A 22498-nucleotide genomic window follows, 5' to 3' on the forward strand; every position below is an offset into this window, starting at 1 on the left:
CAGGCACGCCTGTGGATGCCTGTGCGGCCATCCGTCGGGAGTGGGTGACGACAGGCGACCACTGCAGGCCTCATTGGATGCGACCGTTCCCACGATCTGAGGCGCGGTCAGATCTGTGAAACAACGGGCCGTGGGAACCCACCTTTATGCAGACGCACGACGCTGCTGCGTTTGATAGTCACCTTCTCAGTGGAGTCCGGGAAGAAGTTGATCCCCTTGGGCACTAGCATGGCCATGCGCGCGGCGGCCACGGCGCGCACGGTGTGCAGGAACACGTGCCATGTGCGCTCGTGCTCCGACTGCCGCCAGCCGTACGGCCAGCCCACGATCACCGTGTTGGGCTTCAGGCCGCCGAGGCCGATGGTTTGGACGCTGGAACATCACATCGAGGATTCATTGGGAATATTATGCGAAACTCTGCGTAGGGGGCGCGAGGGCGCCACTACCACAATCTGAGGGTCTATCGCGAAACAAGAAAATGGAATTTAAAAGTGGAAAAATTACTGCCTTGGGTGAGACTTGAACTCACGGCCTCTGGATAAATACACCAGCGCTCTGCCAACTTTACTGAGCCACCAAGACCTCATCCATAGTCAACAAATCTTCCCACTGTATGGGTCTAGAGGACCCTAGCGACATCTGCCGTAAGAGTGTTACACTTTTCAAACACAGACGCAGACGCAGACGTTTCTGCTTGTTAAAAATTAATTAAGAAAATGGAAATTCGTTATCTCTGTCACTCTTGCATATTCGAGCTGTTTTTTTATTATTATTCGTATGGCATAATTGTTCAGTCGTTTATAAGGATAATCTAAATATTCGAGCGGTAAAAAGGCAAATAGCGAAATTTTGGATTCGCGTTTTCCGGTAGGTCCTCTGTAAACAAACCGCCTTGATGCATCAATATCATATCTTATTATCTTTGAAAACTTGTCAAAAACCTATTAAAGGTACAGTATGTAACACATGTATAAGTTACTCTATGGTTTACTAAAAAGGCTAGTCCTGCACTCTGGTGGCAGAACATTGCAGTAATATCCCCCATTGCCAATGTTTTTTTACAAACTTACGATTAAGTACATATTTATTTACCATCTTCTGATTTTTTTAAATACTACACAAATATGGTCAGATAATAAAAATACACCTCCGAACAAGATTTCTCAACAAAACAATATTTAAGAAAAAAGTTTGAAGTTTGTTATGAAATAGTTAGGTACGCTAATGCTAGTTATATTTGGTTAAGTAATTAGACTAATTAGTACGCACTCTGGAGCAGTTAATATGGGTCATATTACATAATTAGGTTAGTATAAACATAAAAGTATAAACTGGGTGTATCTCCCCAGGTAGCAAAATGACGTCAAATGACGTCAGCGACGTTGTAATGACGTAATAATGCCGTCATTATGACGTCGCTGACATCATTTTACGTCATTTTGCTACCTGGGTCATTCGCCAACAAACTGTTTCGCAGTTTGGCGAAGTTTTGTAATAGTTATATGTATTTTTTGTTTATTAACAATAAAAAAAATGTCTGAGATAACGATATCAAAAGACGTCCACTGCTTGTCTTCCTGAAAGATCGCCATATATGTAAGTATATGGTCTTTCCGTGTCCGTGTTCCGCTCTCATTCCGTGTAATCTCGCCACACATTCATCTCCATTAGATTGTTGGTCCATATTGTAAACAACCAATCAACTTCTCTTAAATTACATAGAGCCATGTTTGTCTAATCTAAAACGATAGTGCCAACCGTCACTTCTTGGCACCTGAAGAAGAAGTATCTTATAAAACTTACACGTGGCTCAGGCCTTCCGCGATGTCGTGGCTGACCAGCGTGTCAGCGAAGCCCTTCACCTTCTCCTCCAGCATGCACTGGCGCAGGTTCTGCCGGGCCGTGGTGGACTCGCCCGCGCGCCGCGTGAAGTCGCCGCCCAGGACTGACACGCATACTGTCAATCCCTTGCCTGGAAACCGAGAATCACAAATGTTCAAGCAGACTGCTTAGTGTAGAAACGAAGTATTGAGTGATATTCATAGCTATCATGCAGACCAATGCCTGAGTTTTTGAAAGGCAAATATTGAATTCCGTTATATCTCCCTCCGTTCGTCCGTGTCCATGGGAAGTCTTGATTGCTCCTAATATACACTTTTTCTCTTAAGTCACAGAAGTTGCTGGCCACTACCCTTTCGATCGTCCGCTAGATATAACCAGTTAGAAAATATTTCTCCAATCATAATGTTTATGTATAATCCGGACCTCCTGATCACCTTTGAATGCAGTGACCAAATGTTGGATGTGGGATGTGGGGTTAACTACCACAACTAACCGTATGTTGAAACTGAATAATGGTATCCACCCAGCCAGTTATGATAACAAAATTGTTATTATCATCAAACCAGTGGGATTGGTTAAAGACAGTGTTCAATAGTGGCCATGACATAATTTGATTATAAAATACTTACCGGCTTTAAGCTGACTGGCGAAGGACAGCATCTTGCGGTACTTGAGCGTGAGGTCGTCGTTGGGTTTGGCCAGCACCAGCACCTGCGGCCGCCAGTTCTTCGTGTGTGGCGGGCCTTCCTCCAGCCGCATGAGCGAGTAGCGAGCGGCGGAGAGAGCGAGACCACGGAGACCGTCCCCCCACTCTTTCTCCGCTCTGGAAAAGTAGAAACATTAGGAGAGAACCGGTAGTAAATACGCGAGACTATCACTAACGCTTTTTATTATAAATAGGCATTACTTACGTCAGCAAATTTGACCAGTTAAAAGGAAAAATACAAATAGAAAGGTGTGTTCAACCCCAGGGGATGATGATGAACGTAAGAATTACAAGAAGATGGATAATCGGATGCTATTTAACTATGACCGCATTTAGCACACCTCGTTGGTTATCTAAAGTACGCCATATGTACATGTACATAATAAAGTATCTACCTTTATATTCACCAGCAACTTGTAATTCTGAAGAAAGGGCCATAAACCAACGGACGTATTTTCCCGGTTAAATTCTTCGATATAACTTGCCCTCGATACTGTATGTACTTCTAGATGAAACCATCCTTGCCCATGATCCGTGACCAGCGTTAGTCCAGCCAGCGAGAGCAACCTGAACTGAAGAGGAGTGCTGCAAATTCTTCAATGTCACTCACCCTCGATACTCGATGTACTTGTAGATGAGGCCAGCCATGCCCATGGCGATGAGCGCGAAGATCCACGACGTCATGAACATGATCGAGATGCAAAGCGTCAGACCGGCCAGTGAGAGCGACCTGTAATGATAAAGAGGGATTAATTGCTTTTTACTGTTACAAGCTGTAAAATTGTTTTAATCTAGGGCACAGAATAAATAATAGTACTAGGTACAGATTTACAGAACAAAAAACGTCTATTACGACAGATATGACCACAAGGTGGCACAAGCGCGAGCTGCGTCCGTTCCGTAGCGGTGCGCGGCAATTACTATGGCTAGACACCAGAATTGGTGTGGGCCGCTTGTACTTGTAGCGACACGACGAGATCGCGGAGTGAGCCACGCCTGTCTAGGGGGAGAGGCACTGGTTGGGAAATTCGAGTAGTATATAGGGTTTGTTAAAGGATTCCGTGAGGGAGGAGGATTACTTATCTTAAGCTCAAAATATTCTTGGCCGATGTTTCACATGACTACTTCATTTTCATTTGACCGAACGCGTTTTTTTCGAAAAGGGTCACAAAATTAACCTAACCTTATGGCTTATACAAACCGAGTTCAAAAGTTATGGAAAATTAATGGTTTTTGAAAAACATTTTTCGAAGTTGCGATAGGATATCGTGTGACATATGCTGCGGGTGGTGTTAAAATAAGATCAATTTGGAAAAGTTAAATAGGCCTTCAGACCAAATCCTTGTTACACTCACGTCAAATATGTTAAGGGGGAACATCATACACGAAAAGCTGATGCAGGAGAAAGCAAAAGGAGACTGTTGAGCCAAGTTGGTTAAAGGTGTTGTGTACGTGTCCATCAGTTGCGGTAATAATCGTTAGACGTTAGACGAAATTGTCGTTTTTCATTCGTCCAAATCTTACCAGAACCCTTAAATACTTACCCTTAAATCTCGGCCGCCACTTAGGTCCTAGGCTTCATTCTTCTCTTGATAGAAATCAATCCCGTCACCAGTAAAGTGACGTGTCCATTGTAAGATGTTTCTGCTACGATCTTGATTATGGACTGATTGATTGCGGTTCTGTTTTCAGCTGTAGAAGTAGCACCAGTAACGGAGAAGATAAGAAGTAGTAGGTTAGCGTGGTATGGGCATGTGATGAGGAGGGATGAATGCCATATAGGCAAAAAAATGTTAGGGATGAATGTTGATGGACGGAGAGCGAATGGTAGACCCAAAAAGCGATGGATGGATTGTGTGAAAGAGGATATGAGAAAGAAAGGAGTGAGTGCTGAGGTAACGAAAGATAGAGGAGAATGGAGGAGAAAACATGTTGTGCCGACCCCACATAACGTGGGATAAGGGCAGGAAGAAAAGTTGAGAGAAGAAATAGTAATATAATACTAACCAGTGATAGTATTTGAACCTCGGACGCCAGTTAGGCGTCTTGAGCAGCGTCTGCAGCGCGCAGGCCAGGTTGACGAACCCGTAGCACATGAGGAAGAACATGGACAGCAGCGGCGCCAGGATGTCCACGTTGCCGAGCAGGATGCCGCACTGGCAGATCGCCATTGTTAGCAGCAGGGCCCTGGGAATAATTATCAACATATCGTCGCTATACTTACTCAACCTCATATCTGCAACAATCATTTGATAGAAATGTCGTTTTTCTTTCATTCGGAATACGGGTGTTTTTGTATCAAATGAGTGTTGCAGATACGAGGTTGAGTAAGTATAGCGGCGATATTAAATAAGGTCTACAAGAGTATTTCCACTAGTAGGATACGAAAGCTTCTCTTTAATTATCTTTGGAAATGCTAGGAAAATTTCAGGCGTATAAATTGAGCTGATGTGGTTTAAAATTTTACCAAAATTCGGTTTCTTAGTACTCACAGAAAAAAAACGACGATCTTAACATGAGACTGAGAGTGTCATTGTTATTTCGTTTCTTTACAGTTGCAGGTTCGTTGTCTAGGTGACTGTGTTTGCGTCTCTCTAGGTCATTGATAACGTAGCGTAGTATTTTTTACACCACGTCTGTGGTAAGGACTTCCTTACCACAGACGTGGACGAATTTCCCAATAATTTCGGAATGTATACTTATATAGCTCGAGTGATTACCGCAGCCTATAGAGCACAGACGCCTGCTACTCCAGATGTGTGCATGTCAAATGGACCAATTTTGATGTAGTTTAATTTAAACGGAGCTAATTTTTATGAAATGAGTACAGTCGATTTATTTGATTTGATTGTTATCAGAATTTTGGTGAAGCGGTCTCAGCTAATTATTAAGAATTCATGTTAGAACGTACCTTGTAGGTTCGCCCCGGCTGGACGACACGGCAAACGGCGCCAAGAACGGGATGATCTCGTCCTTCGCGATGGCCTGCAGCAGTCGCGGGGCGCCGGTCAGGGACTGAAGCCCTGCACCCAGGGTGGACAGGAACGAACCCACCAGGATCACCCACTGGTTAGGCCACGCCATGTTGGCGACTACTAGTTTACCGCCGATCGATTGACCGAACCTGGAAGATATTGCAAGTTTTTATTTCTAAATACTTTGTAAAAAAACAACTCAACTAAGGACTTATTTTAGGAATATGTATCGTTTTTTCAGTTTAAGAATGTGTAAAAATTCTTAAACTGTAATGCTAAATCGGTGCGGATAGAACTCAAGAGGACAAGATATTAGCACAGTCTATAAAACAATACAGTAATTCAACGAAGCCGTGTAGACAGGGCAATCGTACGAAGTGCGAGGGGCGAGGGGTGTACCGCGCGCACCCGAGCTGCATACATTCGCCATTGTTAGTAGTCCGGTACACGTCAAAGTTGTCGGTCCACTGTATACTTTTTACACTGGTGGTGGTGGTGGTATTAGTCAGGATGGCAGAACGAACTTTCTATAAAAAGAACCAGTCGGTTTGTCACACCACAGTGTAAGAACAGTAAAATGGTGATGATGTCTGTAACCAGGCGTACACAACCTGTAGGTATTTAATAGCGGTGGTAGCCACAGTAGTCAGGTGTTAACTTACTTGTCACGCAACAGCAGATTATCGACGGTGCCAGCGAATAGTAGCACGCACGAGAGGTAGACGGTGGAGGTGGTCAGGATGGCGCAAATGGTACCGATAGGGATACTTTTTTGGGCGTCAGCCAGGTCTCCGGAGCGGTTCGATCCCGCCATGATACCTGTGAAGTATAATTTAATCATTACTAGTCTAGTGTTCCAGTGCTGGGTACAGACGTCCCCGCTTTGTACGAGAAGGTATGGATGGCCATAGGGCAAATAAGTTAGCTCAAATAATAGTCACGTTACATAGATACTGTCAGAAAAGAGCCTACACTTTTGAAGGTATTCTTTCAAAGTTATAGAGCTCCACCAAAAACATTCTCTTTGGCTCCACTGAGGATTTATTTGTATTCAACCCCCCCGGCGCCCACAAATCAAAATTTGGCAAGACAAATGCAATTTTGAGTTCAAAATACAATGGTATGAAAGACATATTTACGGCCTCAGAATCCTCTATATAAATTAGGTTATTGTAAGGCTTTTTCTTAATATTACTTGATTCTTTCACGTAATGCAACATTATTAAAATTTTGAAGCATCAAATTTACTTATAAATGTGTTTTTATATGATCCAAATATTCTGTTGAAGCCATTCTGGATGCAAATTATCACTTGTATAATGTGCTCCGCGGATCGAAGAAGTCAAAGTTTGTTGTTTATGTCCAAAGTCGCTGAGGATAAAAAGTTTTATCTTCACGTTTGGTCGTAATTTCTGTAGTAACTACTTGTTGTATAACTTGTTAAACTAAGTGGGTAAAGTTAATAGTTTGTTTGAAGTAGTTTATTTTATTACTATATAATTAATTCTTCTCTCTAGCAAGTATTTAATACAACTTCTAAGGGAAAAGTACCTATATTAAAAACGGCCAATATATATATCTAAGAATAAGAAGAATAAGAATATTTATTTAAAAGAAAAAACCTTAATAAAAGCGTAATGCCTCTTTGATTCGATCTAAAGTCTCTGTATCATTCAGATATACTCGGTCGATCTGAGGCCGATTAGAGTCAGCAGCTAAGCTTGTCAGGTTTTCCAAATTATCTGTACACACTCTTACTTTTTTATAACAAATTTGTCTTGATCTCCTCGCCCGTGTAATTGCTTCTGCTGCTGATTATATCGTAAATTATTTGTACAACCATAGGAATGATTTTTAGAGCATCTTTAAACAACCAATTGTTTACCATCTCCAAAAACCGTGCTGTTGTGACCTACAAATTAAACTAAAATAACGATTAATAACAGTCTTACCAGTCACAGACGGGAAGAATATGCCGATGAGTATAGTGAAGGTGGTGGTGATGTCCGCGTACACCTGGTTGTAGGTGGGGCGGTCCATCTGTTCGATGTCCTCGGGCTCCTTGCCGTACGCGATGTACTGGCCCAGCGTCAGGAATGAGTCTTGCAGGTTGTCAAAGAACACGCCACTTGCTAGGCCCTGAGAAATTGGTATTGGTATAAATTGTCTCTTTCAAAACTATTTGCGGACTGATTTAGAGGCCTAGTACCATGACTAACAAAACATTAAAAGTCAGTTTTGGTTAGCAGGTCTGGACTATGTTAATGTTATGCGAAAAAAAAAACAGCCAAAATGTATGAAATAGCCAAATTTTTTTTCGCGATTTCAGGGTTAGTCCCATAGTAAAAGTTGCTCAGTATAATCCCAAAATCTCCCTGGCAACGGAATGCACATATTTTTTGGCCACCCTGTATATTTGCAAATAATGTTTACAATTGTCAGTTAACAGTGTAGACAATGGTACTCCTACAATATATATAGCGAAGATCTTGAACTAGGTAGGTAATTAGTTAATTACCTACTAAGCGCAAACATTAGACAGTACTCACTTTGATACCCTGGACGATTTGCACATCATGAGTCTTGTAATATTCGTCGCAGGTCCTGTTGGCGCAAAACAGCTTCTCCAGTTCACCGCCCATCTTCTTCGTGCAATTGCTGATGTGGATGTCTTTCAGCAGTCGCTTGCCGAGAACGCACATTCTATAGGCAAAAGAATAATTAGCCAATACAAAAACGAAATAAACCTTGTTCAACTGTCATCACCATTCGTATGCCCTTTTCCACTTGGGGTCGGCGTAGCATGTCTTTTACCTCCATACCTCTCTGTCGTTCATGATCTCATCATTCACCTGCTTTATTTTCATCACTCACACAGTCCATCCACCTTTTCCTTGGGTTTCTTTTCCTCTTATCTCCCTCTACATTCATTCCTAATACTTGAGTTCAAAGATTACCAATCCCATGACGTGGTAGATAACTTACTGGAGGCTGTCATTTCCGTTCCTGTTGACGAAGTTACCAACATACACGGCGGTAATAGACAGGATGACGCAAGCCAGAGCCACCGTCGCGAACTTTTTGACGAACTTGACTCCCAGGAACACCACCAGCTCCTTGACGAGGAAGATAACTTACTGGAGGCTGTCATTCCCGTTCCAGTTGACGAAGATGCCAACATACACGGCGGTAATGGAGAGGATGGCGTAAGCCAGTGCCACCGTCGCGAACTTGACTCCCAGGAACACCACCAGCTCCTTGACGAGGAAGATAACTTACTGGAGGCTGTCATTCCCGTTCCAGTTGACGAAGATGCCAACATATACGGCGGTAATAGAGAGGATGACGCAAGCCAGTGCCACCGTCGCGAACTTGTTGACGAACTTGACTCCCAGGAACACCACCAGCCCCATGATGAGGAGCAGCCCAGTGCCGTACACGCGGAAGTTGTTGAACATCGCGTTCGGGTCCTTTGTGAAGTCGCCGAAGATGGACATCGACGGGGCCATGTACGTCTGGAAATTTTGGATAATGTGAGATGAAACAGAAAAGTGCAGTCCGAGCATTTAGTGCTTTTTTGAGCCGAGGGAAATTGAGTGTTATTCAATTCCTTGAGATCGCCGTGCGGCTCGTAGCTTGTAAGCAAAGTTTACTTTCACAGCAAACGATCGTAGCTTGTGAGCATTTTCACAGCAAACGACTACGCTGATAAATTGTTACTGGAAACATTTCGTGCGGTAACCTACTAGCGCACAAAAAATCAAATGTGCATTTCAATATCCTTATTTATAAAGTTTAGCAACCTCTTCCAAACTTTTTTTTAATTTATCCGTTTCTAGCAAACGGAAATGTCTAAACGGCAGATAAGAAGAAGAAGAAACAATTATTATCAGTTTGTTAGATTTGACAGAGGTCTATGAATAACGTTATACATAGTCATCAAGAAATAAATGAATACTGAATACTGCAAGAGATCTTGGAGGAAGATCTGTATACAAAAATGGAAGTTTTTACTTTTGCATATACAATGTAGAACGTTACGATCGATTAAGTAAAGTTAAAGTTTTCCCTTTAAAATTTTTAGAAAATGAAAACGAAAAAGCAATTAAAACCGTGCAGCAAACAACACTTGAAACTCTCGGTAACTATTTTACGGTGACACTTAAAACTTGATACAGCTATGTCAACTTTCCAAGCGCTGCCGCAAAACTGTCAAGCAAAAGTCAGCAGTAACTAAACCAAACATAGTTAAGACTTGAGGCATACAGTAGTTCATCCCTCCAGCAACCTCCGCTCCAGTTACGCCATCCCGCGCCAACTTTTTATTGGGTTAAGCTAACAGATGTCAAAGTACTATGTTAGTATTGTGTGCACGACCAGGGTTAACAATTACTGTCATACGTGATAGAAGGAGGTAACCGACGTGGTTTGAAATAGCGAGGATGCCTTTTGGTCTGAACAACGCAGCATAAGTCCGAGGATGTTTTTATTCCACACACGTCAACCCGCGCGGAAAAAGGTTATTGAATTAAACCTTGAAAAGAGCTTTCGCGCGAAAATAAAGCTTTCATATTACTCTTTATATTTATTTGAAGCGCGGTTGTGGATATTGATTTCCACTTAGGCTTCCTGATAATGAAGGATGACAGCGTTGGAATCTCAGCTATATCGTAGGTAATGCGAAAGTATAAGATAAACTGAAATGAGACAGGATGACTCGGCGAGGTCGGAATTAGAAATGCTTTAGACGCCGGGCTAGGTCGAGTGGAAAATAGATGAGGCTAAATTTAGTTCTCATTTTTATGCTCAGTCACTTTTGGTTGAGACTTGAGATGTGTAATAAAATTATGAAGTTTGCCCTGAACCACCCCATAGAACTAACTATTCGTAGGTTTTATCCAAAGGAATGTCATGAGGAAGACGCTTGGCAAAATGAACGAACCTACAGCGACTAAAACTCTAAGTCAAAACATTCTTAGCACCTTAAAAGTATTATGTAAATGATATTCCACATCTTCACAGTAAATTACGGTAGGTATGCTCGAGCACGATCTCCACGGCGCCCACGATGTAAATGGCGGCGGCGAGCGTGGTCCCCGTGAAGAACAGCATGCCGACGGCGCTGCCGCACTCGGGGCCGAGTGACCGGCAGATCATGAAAAAATATGTCAAGGTGACTCACGAGCACAATCTCCACGGCGCCCACGATGTACATGGCGGCGGCGAGCGTGGTCCCCGTGTAGAACAGCATGCCGACGGCACCGCCGCACTCGGGGCCGAGCGACCGGCCGATCATGAAGTAGGACCCGCCCGCCGGCACCACGCCGTTCGTCGCGATAGCCGACATCGATATCGCCGTTAGCATAGTCTGTAAAAATGATATTCTCATTAGGTGGTTGTCTTGTCCATGTGTAGATAAGAGGCGTCAAGTTTATTGCGTTCTCGGTTTCATTCTGAACGAATTGGTTATTTAATCCTTAGGGGAGACCGAAATAGGTTAACACAAAGATAAGTTGACACAGCGTCCATATCTCGCAAACTACAGACGCTAGAAGTATGACTTCCAAGAAAAAAAACCGGCCAAGTGCGAGTCGGACTCGCGTTCCAAGGGTTTCGTACATTACACTATTTAAACAATGTATTTTTTATGTGACATGTCTTTAAAAAACCCGTACGGGTCGGATCAAAAACTAAGTAAAAGTCCGACTCACGCTTGACTGCACATTTCTAATAGGTTTGCCGGTGATCTATAGGTCAAGATCTATTTTGTGTATTTTTTCAAAATTTTTGACCCAGTAGTTTCGGAGATAAATTTATCTTAAAATTATAAAAAAAATATATTTAAAAATTCTCACAATGAGCTCTTTCATTTGATATGTAACACTATATAGTTTGACAAGCTTTATTTTTTAATTTTCTCATTTACCCCCAAAAGTGGGCCTCGTATTTAAAACTAATTTGTTTACGTTACATGTCCATCTTTGGGTCACAAACTTACATATGTGTACCAATTTTCAACTTAATTGGTCCAGTAGTTTCGGAGAAAATAGGCTGTGACAGACGGACAGACAGACGCACGAGTGATCCTATAAGGGTTCCGTTTTTTCCTTCTGAGGTACGGAACCCTAAAAAGGTTCATTTTCCACTCTAACCAACTTCATCATACATGGTTTAGACCTCGGAAGAGCAGTTGAGGTTTTACAGCGTTAGAGCTAAAATATTGCTAATAGTGTTTCTAGACATTTTTTCAAGGCCATTTTTTTATTACTTTTGTCGTTTTCTCGGAATACGTTTGGAGCATTCTGGCAGTGCTTTCAATCGTATATTTGGACTTATGAACGTTTTTAAGTAAAGTCCATGTTTTGTAAACTAAAAGCGCAAAGACATGTTTCATCTGAAAAATACAAGGGCGAGGTATGTTAAAACATCGTGTTGCAACTTACCTCGTCCATTTTTTGTTTAAGTTTGTAAAAAGTTATGATCGAAACACAGAAAATTCTCATGTCCGACAAGTTTGGCGTTCCACATTGCCCCCTTTACACTTATTCTGTCCAAATTTAAATATACATTCAAATGAATTAAAATCGAAGACACTCACCGTACAGCAGCACACCAGCACAATGAGGAAGCCCTGTATAGCGCCGGCAGTGCCCACGACCCATGTCAGACGGATGAACAGAATCACGCCGAAGATGTTCTGGATGCAGGGCAGGAACACGCCGATGAGCGTGCCCATTCGCGCCGGCGGCGCGGGCTTGGCGGCGTCGGGGTCGGCCGCCGACGCCGTGGGGATGGTGTTGGAGTAGTCGGCGAGGGAGCTGAGGAACGTCGCCGCCCGAGGACGGTCCTCGATCTCCTCCTGTACGACAAACAGAATATGGCTTTTGTAATTGAAATTGAAATATTTATTGCAGACCGTGGTCCATAGTGTGTTAGTATAATTTAAATTATGGTTAGTTATTACATAGGACACAAAACAAAACAAAAATAAATCAATAAAAACAAAAAAATAATAAAGTTAGAACATAAAATTACATTCTAGACTGGATAGGCGCCACAGACTACATAGGCGCTCTAACATGAAGCTCCATCCAGTGCTTCTGAAAAGGACAGTCTAGCCTATTGCTCACTACGGTCGGGATGCCATTGGTACTGCCACGAACACGCTGCGCCAGGGATGCGACTCGCTTACGTATAATCTGTACGCGTTTCTGTAAACATATCCGACGCACTGCAGTGTCGCGGCAGCCCTATTAACCTCCTGAACCCATTATTATAATGGTCTTATGTATTTATTAACGTTTGGCAATGGGTACTAACAAGCCATTAATATTCTTATGACATATGAGGCAAACGAGCAGACGACGCGCCTGGTGGTAAGGAATAACCACCCACACCTGAAACACCAGAGGGGTTGTAAGTGCGTTGACGGCTAATTGTTAAAAAATATGCCCAGATAAATAGTCGTCGGCCTTATATGCCAAAAAAGTTCTAATACATGAAATAAAATACGGTTGTACGGGACAGCCCCTGGAATGTGTAGTAATGTATGCTTGTAACAGAACGCAACTACAGACTGTTGATAATGACCCAATGCATATGGGAGTGGCAGTGACAACGAGCGTCGTTTCTAAGTACAGACGCTGTCAGATTAGAATGAACTGTGTAACTAGAGGATTAGCATATTAGATCGCTCTCTCTTGTCTGGACGATCAATGGTGGTGCTTGTGTAAACTTAACATTAGAGGAATATTATAATAAACTCGGTGTTAACTGAAGAAACGTTTTATTACTAAACATTACAGAATGCTTCTGAAAACGGACGCAGGATTATTTTCCAAAAAACCCTAAACATAAAAAATGGCAATCTTCGAAAGTAAAGCTATTAACACCGAAAAATTCCGACCCACCTGTCCCAACGCGGGTCGGAAGTCATTTATCTCCGGCAGGTTTGATGGGCACACAAACTACGTTTTAGAAATATCCTTTTAAATTCTTGCCGAGATTATTAAGTACCTTTTTAATATAGACGAGCCGGTGAAAAGGTGCCCTTGTAGATCATAGCTATAGTATAAGAAAACTGGATTATTAGGTGATTTCCCCGGCAAGCTCGGTTCTTCATACAAACGTAGTTTCGCTCTGATTAAAAATTTAAAACTGCAAGTTTTAGGGTTTCGTACCCAAAGGGTAAAAACGGGACCCTATTACTAAGACTCCACTGTCCGTCTGTCTGTCACCAGGCTGTATCTCATGAACCGTGATAGCTAGACAGTTGAAATTTTCACAGATGATGTATTTCTGTTGCCGCTATAACAACAAATACTAAAAACAGAATAATATAAATATTTAAATGGGGCTCCCATACAACAAACGTGATTTTTTTGCTGTTTTTTTCCGTAATGTTACGGAACCCTTCAACCGGTTTTTGAAAATCTCTTTGGCAAATTGCTATTCTGGATCTGTGAATATGGCCAATCAAGCTATCTCTTTAGTAAAAAAAATGCATAATGAGCAAGAATTTGCAACATACGGGCCATACAGCCGCACAATACTCGTACACTCGTGTTGCTACAGACAGCATCAGAAATAGTTAGCAATGTCTCTATGATAAATTTGTGTTCGTATAATTTTGAGGCTTTTGAAATGTGGTGCTGGCGTCGAATGGCTAAGATCAGTTGGACTGAAAAAAAAACCAACGAAGAGGTTTTACGTATAGTAGGAGAAAAGAGGACTTTGTTAAGAACTATAGATAATAGAAGAGGAAAGATGCTTGGGCACCTGATACGACACGACGAATTTATCAAAAACATCATAGAAGGGAAAGTTGAAGCAAAGAGGAAGGAGGGAAGACCAAGGAGAGCGTACATGCATCAAATAAAGGAAAAACTCAACGTCGTGTCGTATCAGGCTGTCAAAGAGAAGGCAGAGGACCGCGAAACATGGAAATTGCTCCACCGACAAGAGACTCTTAAGTATATGATGATGATAATTTTGAACACCTAGACTGCTTAGCTAATTTTGCTCCCGACTGTACCTACTTGGTGGAATAAAATTTTACCTGCACGCTTTATTGCGTAACATTATTTAGTTGACGTACATTTTACTCCTTTAACTTTACTGGGAATTAAACTTAACTCAGTTATTGTATCACTCACTGTCATCTATAAATAACCTGTGTTTCACAAATAAAATATTACTCACTTACATACTTACTTATTAAGAGGCCGGTGTCGATTTTAGTCGCAAAAATGTAAGATTGATAGATTTAGTCGGTGAAATTGTACACCTTTTGTTACCTAATTGAAATAACAAGTACTGGTTTCTATTAGCACGTCTTCTTATCTTACCTTTTATCAGATCAATTTTTTGAAAACAGACTCACTAAATTAGTAATGTTGGCTTTTCTGATGGACGTTTAGGTAAACGCGTGTAAAGCACTGATTTTGTCGCTCTTATTTGTAAGTTTCTTAAATTTTGGACGGCTAAACATGGTAATTTTGTATTACACATATCCTGTACTTGACGTTTATCAGACTACATTTTTATTATTATGACTTTGAAGTAGTGTAAATGAAAGTTAGAGAAAATAATTTTCTCCAGAAATTACTTCAAAACAAGTGTCAATTTCTCTGAAAATCCACTTAATTTCAACATAATTTTGATACTTAAACAATCTACAACATTTGCTGAAACTATTGTTATACATCAATTTGTATAATTTACCACCATAAATTTTTGATGATTTTTTAAAAACTACCCCTTCTTTTCATATATTACCGGTGACGCACGCTCGCGACCTCATTATTAAGAGGCAAGATGAGAAGACGTGCTAATAGAAACCAATACTTGTTATTTAGATATTACGTAACAAAACGTGTATAATTTCAACGACTAAATCTATCAATTTTAAATTTTTGCTCCAAAATCGACTACGGCCCCTTAAGGAGAAGCAGCTTCATATAATTGCATAAACAAATGTTACATTTTAGACAAAATACCTAACAAAATTGACTAATTACGTTTTTTTGCTCTCCTCAAAAATTTGTCAGAACCGAGATACTTGTTTTCTGCTTGGGGCAGCCGACTGCTAGGTTAATGTTCTAAACAAAAGTAAGAATTTTTAGTTAATGTTACTAGACTTTTTTATCAATCATCGTGGAAATTCTGTAGACCTTTTCTAATAAATGTTTTTACCCAGACTTAACAATTTGTTATGGGTTTGAATTGGTTTTGGCACGACTTCACGAAGTGAAAGTCACGAAGTGAACTTCACGAAGTGAAAGTCGTGCGTGAGAAGCGCGCTAATCACTAAGACTATCGTCAAGATCGTATCAAAACTATAACAAAATGCTAAATTAGAATCGAGTTCCAGTTATTTTCACAAGTTAAAGCCCTTCTTCCAAAACACACACTTCCTTTTGTTTTATTCATACCCTGAAAACTATAATGGCGCTGACGTTAAAAACTAACACAATGTATTATTGTCATAGATATTAATAAATGAAATGAACTGACAAAGGATTACATACAGGAATATGTTTACAAACAGAACCAGTAATTTAAGTTTCCGACTCGTTTAATTTTCTTATATATCTAAGTTTTAATGAATAAAATAATGACATGTAAATAAAAGTACACATTAAATTCGATTAAATTCGAAAAGTACACATGTTCATTATTCTATAATATATGCAGAACATCGATTTTGCGTCAACGGCACCAAATGTATGGAGTCTACTTATATTCCTATTCACTAGCGACACGACCCGCTCATTAGACCGAGCAACCGAACTCTGATTTATTACAAGCGCAGGTTAATTTGGAGGGTGTAACGTAAAACGGAACGCGCTTTGGGACCGGAACGCATTACCAATGCTTACCGAGCTTTGGCGATAAGTTTTCTTAGGAAAATAAAGGATCTTTTATTCTTGTGTAAGGTAAATTCAATTTAGACATACATATTATAATGTACTTTTGAATGTTAAAAAAATACCACGCGGCTCTAACCTACATCCTTGCCCCGAGATGATACCAAAGCGAGAAACTCAGCTGTAGGGCTCATTTTACGGCGCCCGAACTCGCATACAATTTTAGTTACATTGCGGACTATTGAGGTTACATCCAATTCAATCGACCAATCAAAATATATACCACAATGTAATGAAACTCGCATGCGAGTTCTCACACCTCCCTTATTCGCTTTATTCACTGTACCTACCAAAAGCATTGCGCTCGGCTCACGACACGACTGCTCCAACCTACCTAATACCTAATTTAAGGCACAGTTCAGTGAGCCAGAAATAGTATGGGTCAAACATTTGTTATTTTTAGACAGTTGTATGTAGTAGGTACTCTGTAATAGGCTAGATATCAATCGATCAGGTTTATTTTTAGGATCAAATGTCTATATGGGACCCATTGTATTAAAGCAATACAAAAGTCAGAAATGATAGTCAAAGTCGTACTTCACTCGCGAAACGCTCCTAAGAAAACGATAAGTGAACGTGACGTCAAGTTCACTGAGTGCCCGTTTTAAATGTATGAACAAAACAAGAAAATTGCGTTTTTGTAGGTGAAATATTACGTTTATGTAGGTATATAGTTGCCATACAATCTTTTTTTGGATAAAATGTAAGGGATCAAATGGTACTCTTACTTTTTCCTTTTTGGAAGAAATTACTTAAATTTTGAAACACTCAACTCCTGTATTTTTGTATTATTTCCATATCATCATTCGCTTGCCCTTGTCCCATTCACTTGGGGTCGGCGCAGCATGTCTTTTTCTTCCATACATCTCTGTCACCCGTCATCTCATCATTCACTTGCGTTAGTTTCATATCATCTTTCACACAGTCCATCCACCTTTTCCTCGGTTTTCCTCTCCTCGTACTTCCCTCCACATTCATTCTTAATACCTTTCTCGTCACATGACTTTCATCCCTCCGCATCACATGCCCGTACCATGCTAGGCGATTTGCGCTTACTTTTTCTGTTATGGGTGCAACTTTCAGGCTTCCTCTTATATACTTATTCCTTATCCTATCCATTCTCGTCACGCCACACATCCACCTTAACATTCTCATCTCCGCTACATGCAATCTCTTTTCATCCGTCACCTTTAGGACCCAACACCCTTGTATTATTTCCATATATTATTTTAATATCTACATTATTGTGATAAATGGCTCATTTGCTATGTTACTAGATTTTGTTATAAAATTCAACATGTGTCATCATACCTATTACCAATATAACATGTTATGCAAGTAATATTAATTAGTTGTACTTGCAGATGTTACATTGGACGTTTTAAACTATCAGACATTATCCCTAATGAGCGCAAGTAAGCTTTAATTTGGAGCGTTGAACGTAAAACGTAATGCGCCTGGGGACCTGCCCTCATTACCATCGCCTAGCGAATGCTAGCGATAGTTCGTTTTCATCAGAAGTACTATAGGTTTGGTCCCCGAATATAGGAGGAAAGTTCACAAATATTGACTTACTCTAGATAAAATCGTGGTTTCATTATCTTTCACGCACAAATCTAAAAATTCAACGCCTAAATCAGAAAAAAGTTTTTCTTTACCCCTATGACCTCATATGAGGTCACAGGGGTATACGAGTTATCGGACCTCGAGGTCACTTCTATAAAAGGTGGCAAAAAAATAAGTGCATTCGCGTTGCCAGGGAGGTTTTGGGATTATACTGAGCAACTTTTACTATGGGACCAACCCCGAAATCGAGAAAAGGTTTGATGCGACTTCTCATTTGCGCTCTGGAAGCAATACAGAGCCGGAGCTTGCCTCGTATATTATTCAGGCACGCTTCGCTCGCCTCGCCCGATGCCAGCGCAGAATCCAGCTCTGGGGCCCTATTCTAAATGCTTTAATTCCGGCTCGTGAAATGCTAACTATTATATTAAATCGTTATTGCACTTGTATTAAATTCATTACAGTTGTATTAAGTTCTTCCCTTTTCGAAATGTTCTCGGGCCGAGATAAATTCGAAAATTCGCATCGGCCTTCAAACCTTTAAGGAAAGAGCGTACTCATATCTCAAAGGCTGGCAACGCACTTACAACCGTTCTTGTGTTGCGGTGTCCATAGGCGGCGGTAATCTCCGGTGCCTCCAATATCATAAAAAAGCCTCCTTTTACAAGTGTCTAAGCTACGTTCGCACGGGCCTAGTATTTCACGTGTGCTCCTTAGTCGAGATGATACATTATTAAACGAATGAGCGTGGAGCCTTATCTCACTTACGTTACAGAACATCTCGAGAGAAAATACGACGCATAACTCTCACGGCGATATGGTTAGGTGGAAGTGTAGGAAACTGTGGCTGTTTTTGATAAAACTAAATAACAAATGAGATCTATTCCACTTCGCCACGCAAAGTGAAAGTGAAAGTTTATTCTTCAATTTTGGCATATTAAAATGCACTTATGAATGTCCAACACTACCACTGGTTTTTACCAGGCACTATAGCCCCGAGAAAATACCAGTGCGAAAATTTAATATGGCGGGGCTCATTTTATACATAAAATATTAAACAGCCAGGCAGGTTTGCGTCGGTCCGCCAACGCGTGCTCCCGTTGAAGCTCTTCGTCATGTTGGGAAAAATGTCAAACAATCTTCAATTCAACTAAGTGAGTGACCCGTTTTAATATATTTAATAAGTAATTTCATGTTATCAGTTTGTTATAGAAATGAATTATATGATCCGTAAAAAATTGATAACATGAAATTACTATCTCAAGCTCAATGCAGCCACGTTCACGAAGAACAAAACTTTCTTGGTGACTGTGGCTGGGTTGAGCTGATTGCCTTGATTGTGGGGGCGGGGCTGGTCGTTAGTCCACGCTCGCATCAAAAGGTACGGTACAGTCAGGTCTATTTACAATTAGTACGGTTTTGACTTGAGCAATAAATATGCGATTTCAAGCTAATATTGTTATTATTTATTGAGGAGATAACACAGAAAACATACATGGGATGAACAAAGAACTTAAAATAGCATAAATACAGATGTTTCTATAAACGTATCTCACGGGGAACATATATATGTATACTTTACCACTTAACTAACATGCGGTTCATGCGGTGCGGTAATATGGACATTAACACAATTAGCTCCATGCATGAATTTATTTTTATTTTTGGATTCATAATTTATATCGTTGGAACACCGGAAATGATAAAAATACTTTTGTAAACCTTAACATTATTTTATTAAAAAATATTTAAAATGTTGAACATTTTTGAGCGGTTGATACGCTCATAATTTTTGGCGCGAATTCGACAGAGCGTGATGACGTCACACGTTGGGCGGCCCAACTGACGTTTGCTACTAATGACACTAATCTGTCGAACGCGTGACGTCACGTGGCATTTCGAGCGTTTCGCTCATTAGCTTTTCACGGGCAAATTTTTGTACTTTTTATTTATAATTTTAAGTAATTAAATGGTAATTTAAAAACGGAAATGCATTTGTAACATGATATAACGGTAACAAACATCCGAATAAAACATATTTCGTTCAAATATAAACTTCATGCATGAGGCTAATTGATATCGTTAAAATATGTAAATATTAGCATCCAATCCAAACCATGACATGATTTTTATACCGAAACCTGCTGAAACAGAAACCGAAATTCGTTCAGACACTACTGAAAATATAGTTCCTGCGCGGCCGAAAGGTTCGGCAGTTTTTTTGGCTGAAATCGCACCTTTGGCTAAAATGTTAAACTGTTGAATGGAAATTGTTTTTCGCTGTTAACCTCTAATAATAAAAAATCAGCTATGGTTAATATACAATCAATTGTGTAAAAAAATTACATATAGTTGGTCAAACCAAATTGTCACTAAATAAGAACAAAAGAAAAACTATACTTATCCTTTTTTTCTGGGTGCTAGTGTAAGATAAAAATAGTATGATTCTCTGTATATGTTTGAAATGAGACAGTCCTTTGACAAACTATACTTAATGTTAATATTCAGGCAGGAAAATGGGGACTACGTTTGTATGGAGAGGCGTTCGTCCACTATCGTGACTGACTATGAAAAGAGACACTTTCGTTTGTCCGTGTGAAGATAAAGATTGCCATTATCTATTAATTTTTATTTTCTTTATTTAGGATTACCAACAGATAATACATCTTACATGCTCTTAAATCTATATAACAATAATGACTGATGCTTATTTAATTAAAGGCAAAGATAGATATAACTCCGTAATAGATGGATACAGTCTAAGGAAAAAACGTGCCTCGAAAATCAAGAAATTTTGACTCTCGATCAGAGGGCGCTACTAGCTTTGGCCTACTGTCGTATAGATGGCGTTGACGGTTTCGTTTGTTATTTAACAATTTTTACGCATATCAGTGAAAGAACATGGGCCAAAATCATAAAAATAATTAATGCAAATAAAAAAAATCATTTATCCATATTTAAATACATTTTATCTTATTTTTATAAATCTTCATTTTTAGTTTTAAAGTGTGTCGATAGATGGCAGTGAATTTACTGTGGTTACAAAATTTACTATGACAGTACCGCTCTAGTATAAGTTACTCTATGTTATAGGTAACCACAACTTATACAAGTGTCTTGTACATGTAAACAATGGTGAACATGCAGTAAACTGTACTAAACATTACATTAACTAATGCTAGTACTTGACAGCTAGAATGATGTTAAATGACATATTTACTACATATCTCCTATAAATATTTTATTAAGTATTTTTTTCGACCAAAAGGTACCACTTTGTCGCTTACGATAAGGACGAAATTTGTTTGTGTCTTTAGAGCGTCCTAAAGGCAAGCGACAATGTGGTACCATTTACTTGAGAACGACACATTTTATCCAAACCACGATGATAAAAAGATAAAGATTGCCATTATCTATTAAAACTGTTATCCGAACCACGATGACAAAAAGATAAAGATTGCCATTATCTATTAAAACTGTTATCCGAACCACAATGACAAAAAGATAAAGATTGCCATTATCTATTAAAACTGTTATCCGAACCACGATGACAAAAAGATAAAGATTGCCATTATCTATTAAAACTGTTATCCGAACCACGATGACAAAAAGATAAATATTGCCATTATCTATTAAAACTGTTATCCGAACCACGATGACAAAAAGATAAAGATTGCCATTATCTATTAAAACTGTTATCCGAACCACGATGACAAAAAGATAAAGATTGCCATTATCTATTAAAACTGTTATCCGAACCACGATGACAAAAAGATAAAGATTGCCATTATCTATTAAAACTGTTATCCGAACCGCGATGATAAAAAGTCTAATATCCTCCCATCGATATAGGAGCCAAGCCCATTGGGGCGCACATCTCACAGTTAACCGCCGAGCAACTCAGCGTAATTACGGACGATATGTCAAACGTGAAAATAGGCGCAGAGAAACCTTCAAAAACGCCTAGCTTAAATATCCATCAATCTCTGTTTTATTACTATAACAGCATTTTCCGAGATTGATAACGATGGGTATTTTTACTTTATTTAGTGTCGGGATATAGTTATTTGTTATACAAGGGTGCAAAGTTGTATTTTACCCGCGAGTGTTTTAACACACGAGAAGTAAAATACATTTGCACCCGTGTGTAACACAAAACTTTTCCCCTCACTATAGCGAGGAAAGTGCATCATCCACAGGCGTTAGATCATCTTCATCAACTGGAATCACTAATTTTTTTACGATATTATAACAAAAAACTCTCGAAATTCTGTACTTTTACGTGAGAAGTTTTAAAGCAAAATTTTTGTTGTCAATGTTGACATTTCTGACGTATGAAATGTTAATGATGCGTTTTGAAATTGCATCGACTTAAATTGTGCGTTCAGAATTATATTTAACATAATTATTAAAAAACAAACGTTTATTATGGAATTTTAAGGTTTATGACTTAAGATCATTAAATAAAGCTAAATCTGGTATTT

General features: G+C 39.8%; 1 protein-coding gene and 1 non-coding gene across 7 annotated transcripts in view; both read right to left on the bottom strand.

Moving 5' to 3' along the window:
• LOC134755637 (solute carrier family 12 member 4) overlaps positions 1-22498 on the bottom strand; it is a 566314-nt gene that overhangs the window by 12532 nt on the left and 531284 nt on the right. For all 6 annotated transcript variants that reach the window (XM_063692153.1, XM_063692147.1, XM_063692152.1 and 3 more), the window contains 12 exons: positions 12122-12382; positions 10706-10891; positions 8803-9038; positions 8073-8226; positions 7476-7662; positions 6186-6342; positions 5460-5672; positions 4556-4735; positions 3159-3278; positions 2472-2665; positions 1804-1972; positions 183-372 (listed from right to left, as the gene is read on the bottom strand). In XM_063692153.1, coding sequence (XP_063548223.1) covers positions 183-372; positions 1804-1972; positions 2472-2665; positions 3159-3278; positions 4556-4735; positions 5460-5672; positions 6186-6342; positions 7476-7662; positions 8073-8226; positions 8803-9038; positions 10706-10891; positions 12122-12382 — 2247 coding nt within the window. The remainder of the gene's footprint in view (positions 1-182; positions 373-1803; positions 1973-2471; positions 2666-3158; positions 3279-4555; positions 4736-5459; positions 5673-6185; positions 6343-7475; positions 7663-8072; positions 8227-8802; positions 9039-10705; positions 10892-12121; positions 12383-22498) is intronic.
• Positions 505-582, bottom strand: Trnan-auu (transfer RNA asparagine (anticodon AUU)). Its single transcript has one exon. It is a non-coding gene; the product is annotated as a tRNA-Asn (tRNA).

Source organism: Cydia strobilella, chromosome 3, assembly GCF_947568885.1.
Source record: "Cydia strobilella chromosome 3, ilCydStro3.1, whole genome shotgun sequence".
Lineage (NCBI taxonomy): Eukaryota > Metazoa > Arthropoda > Insecta > Lepidoptera > Tortricidae > Cydia > Cydia strobilella.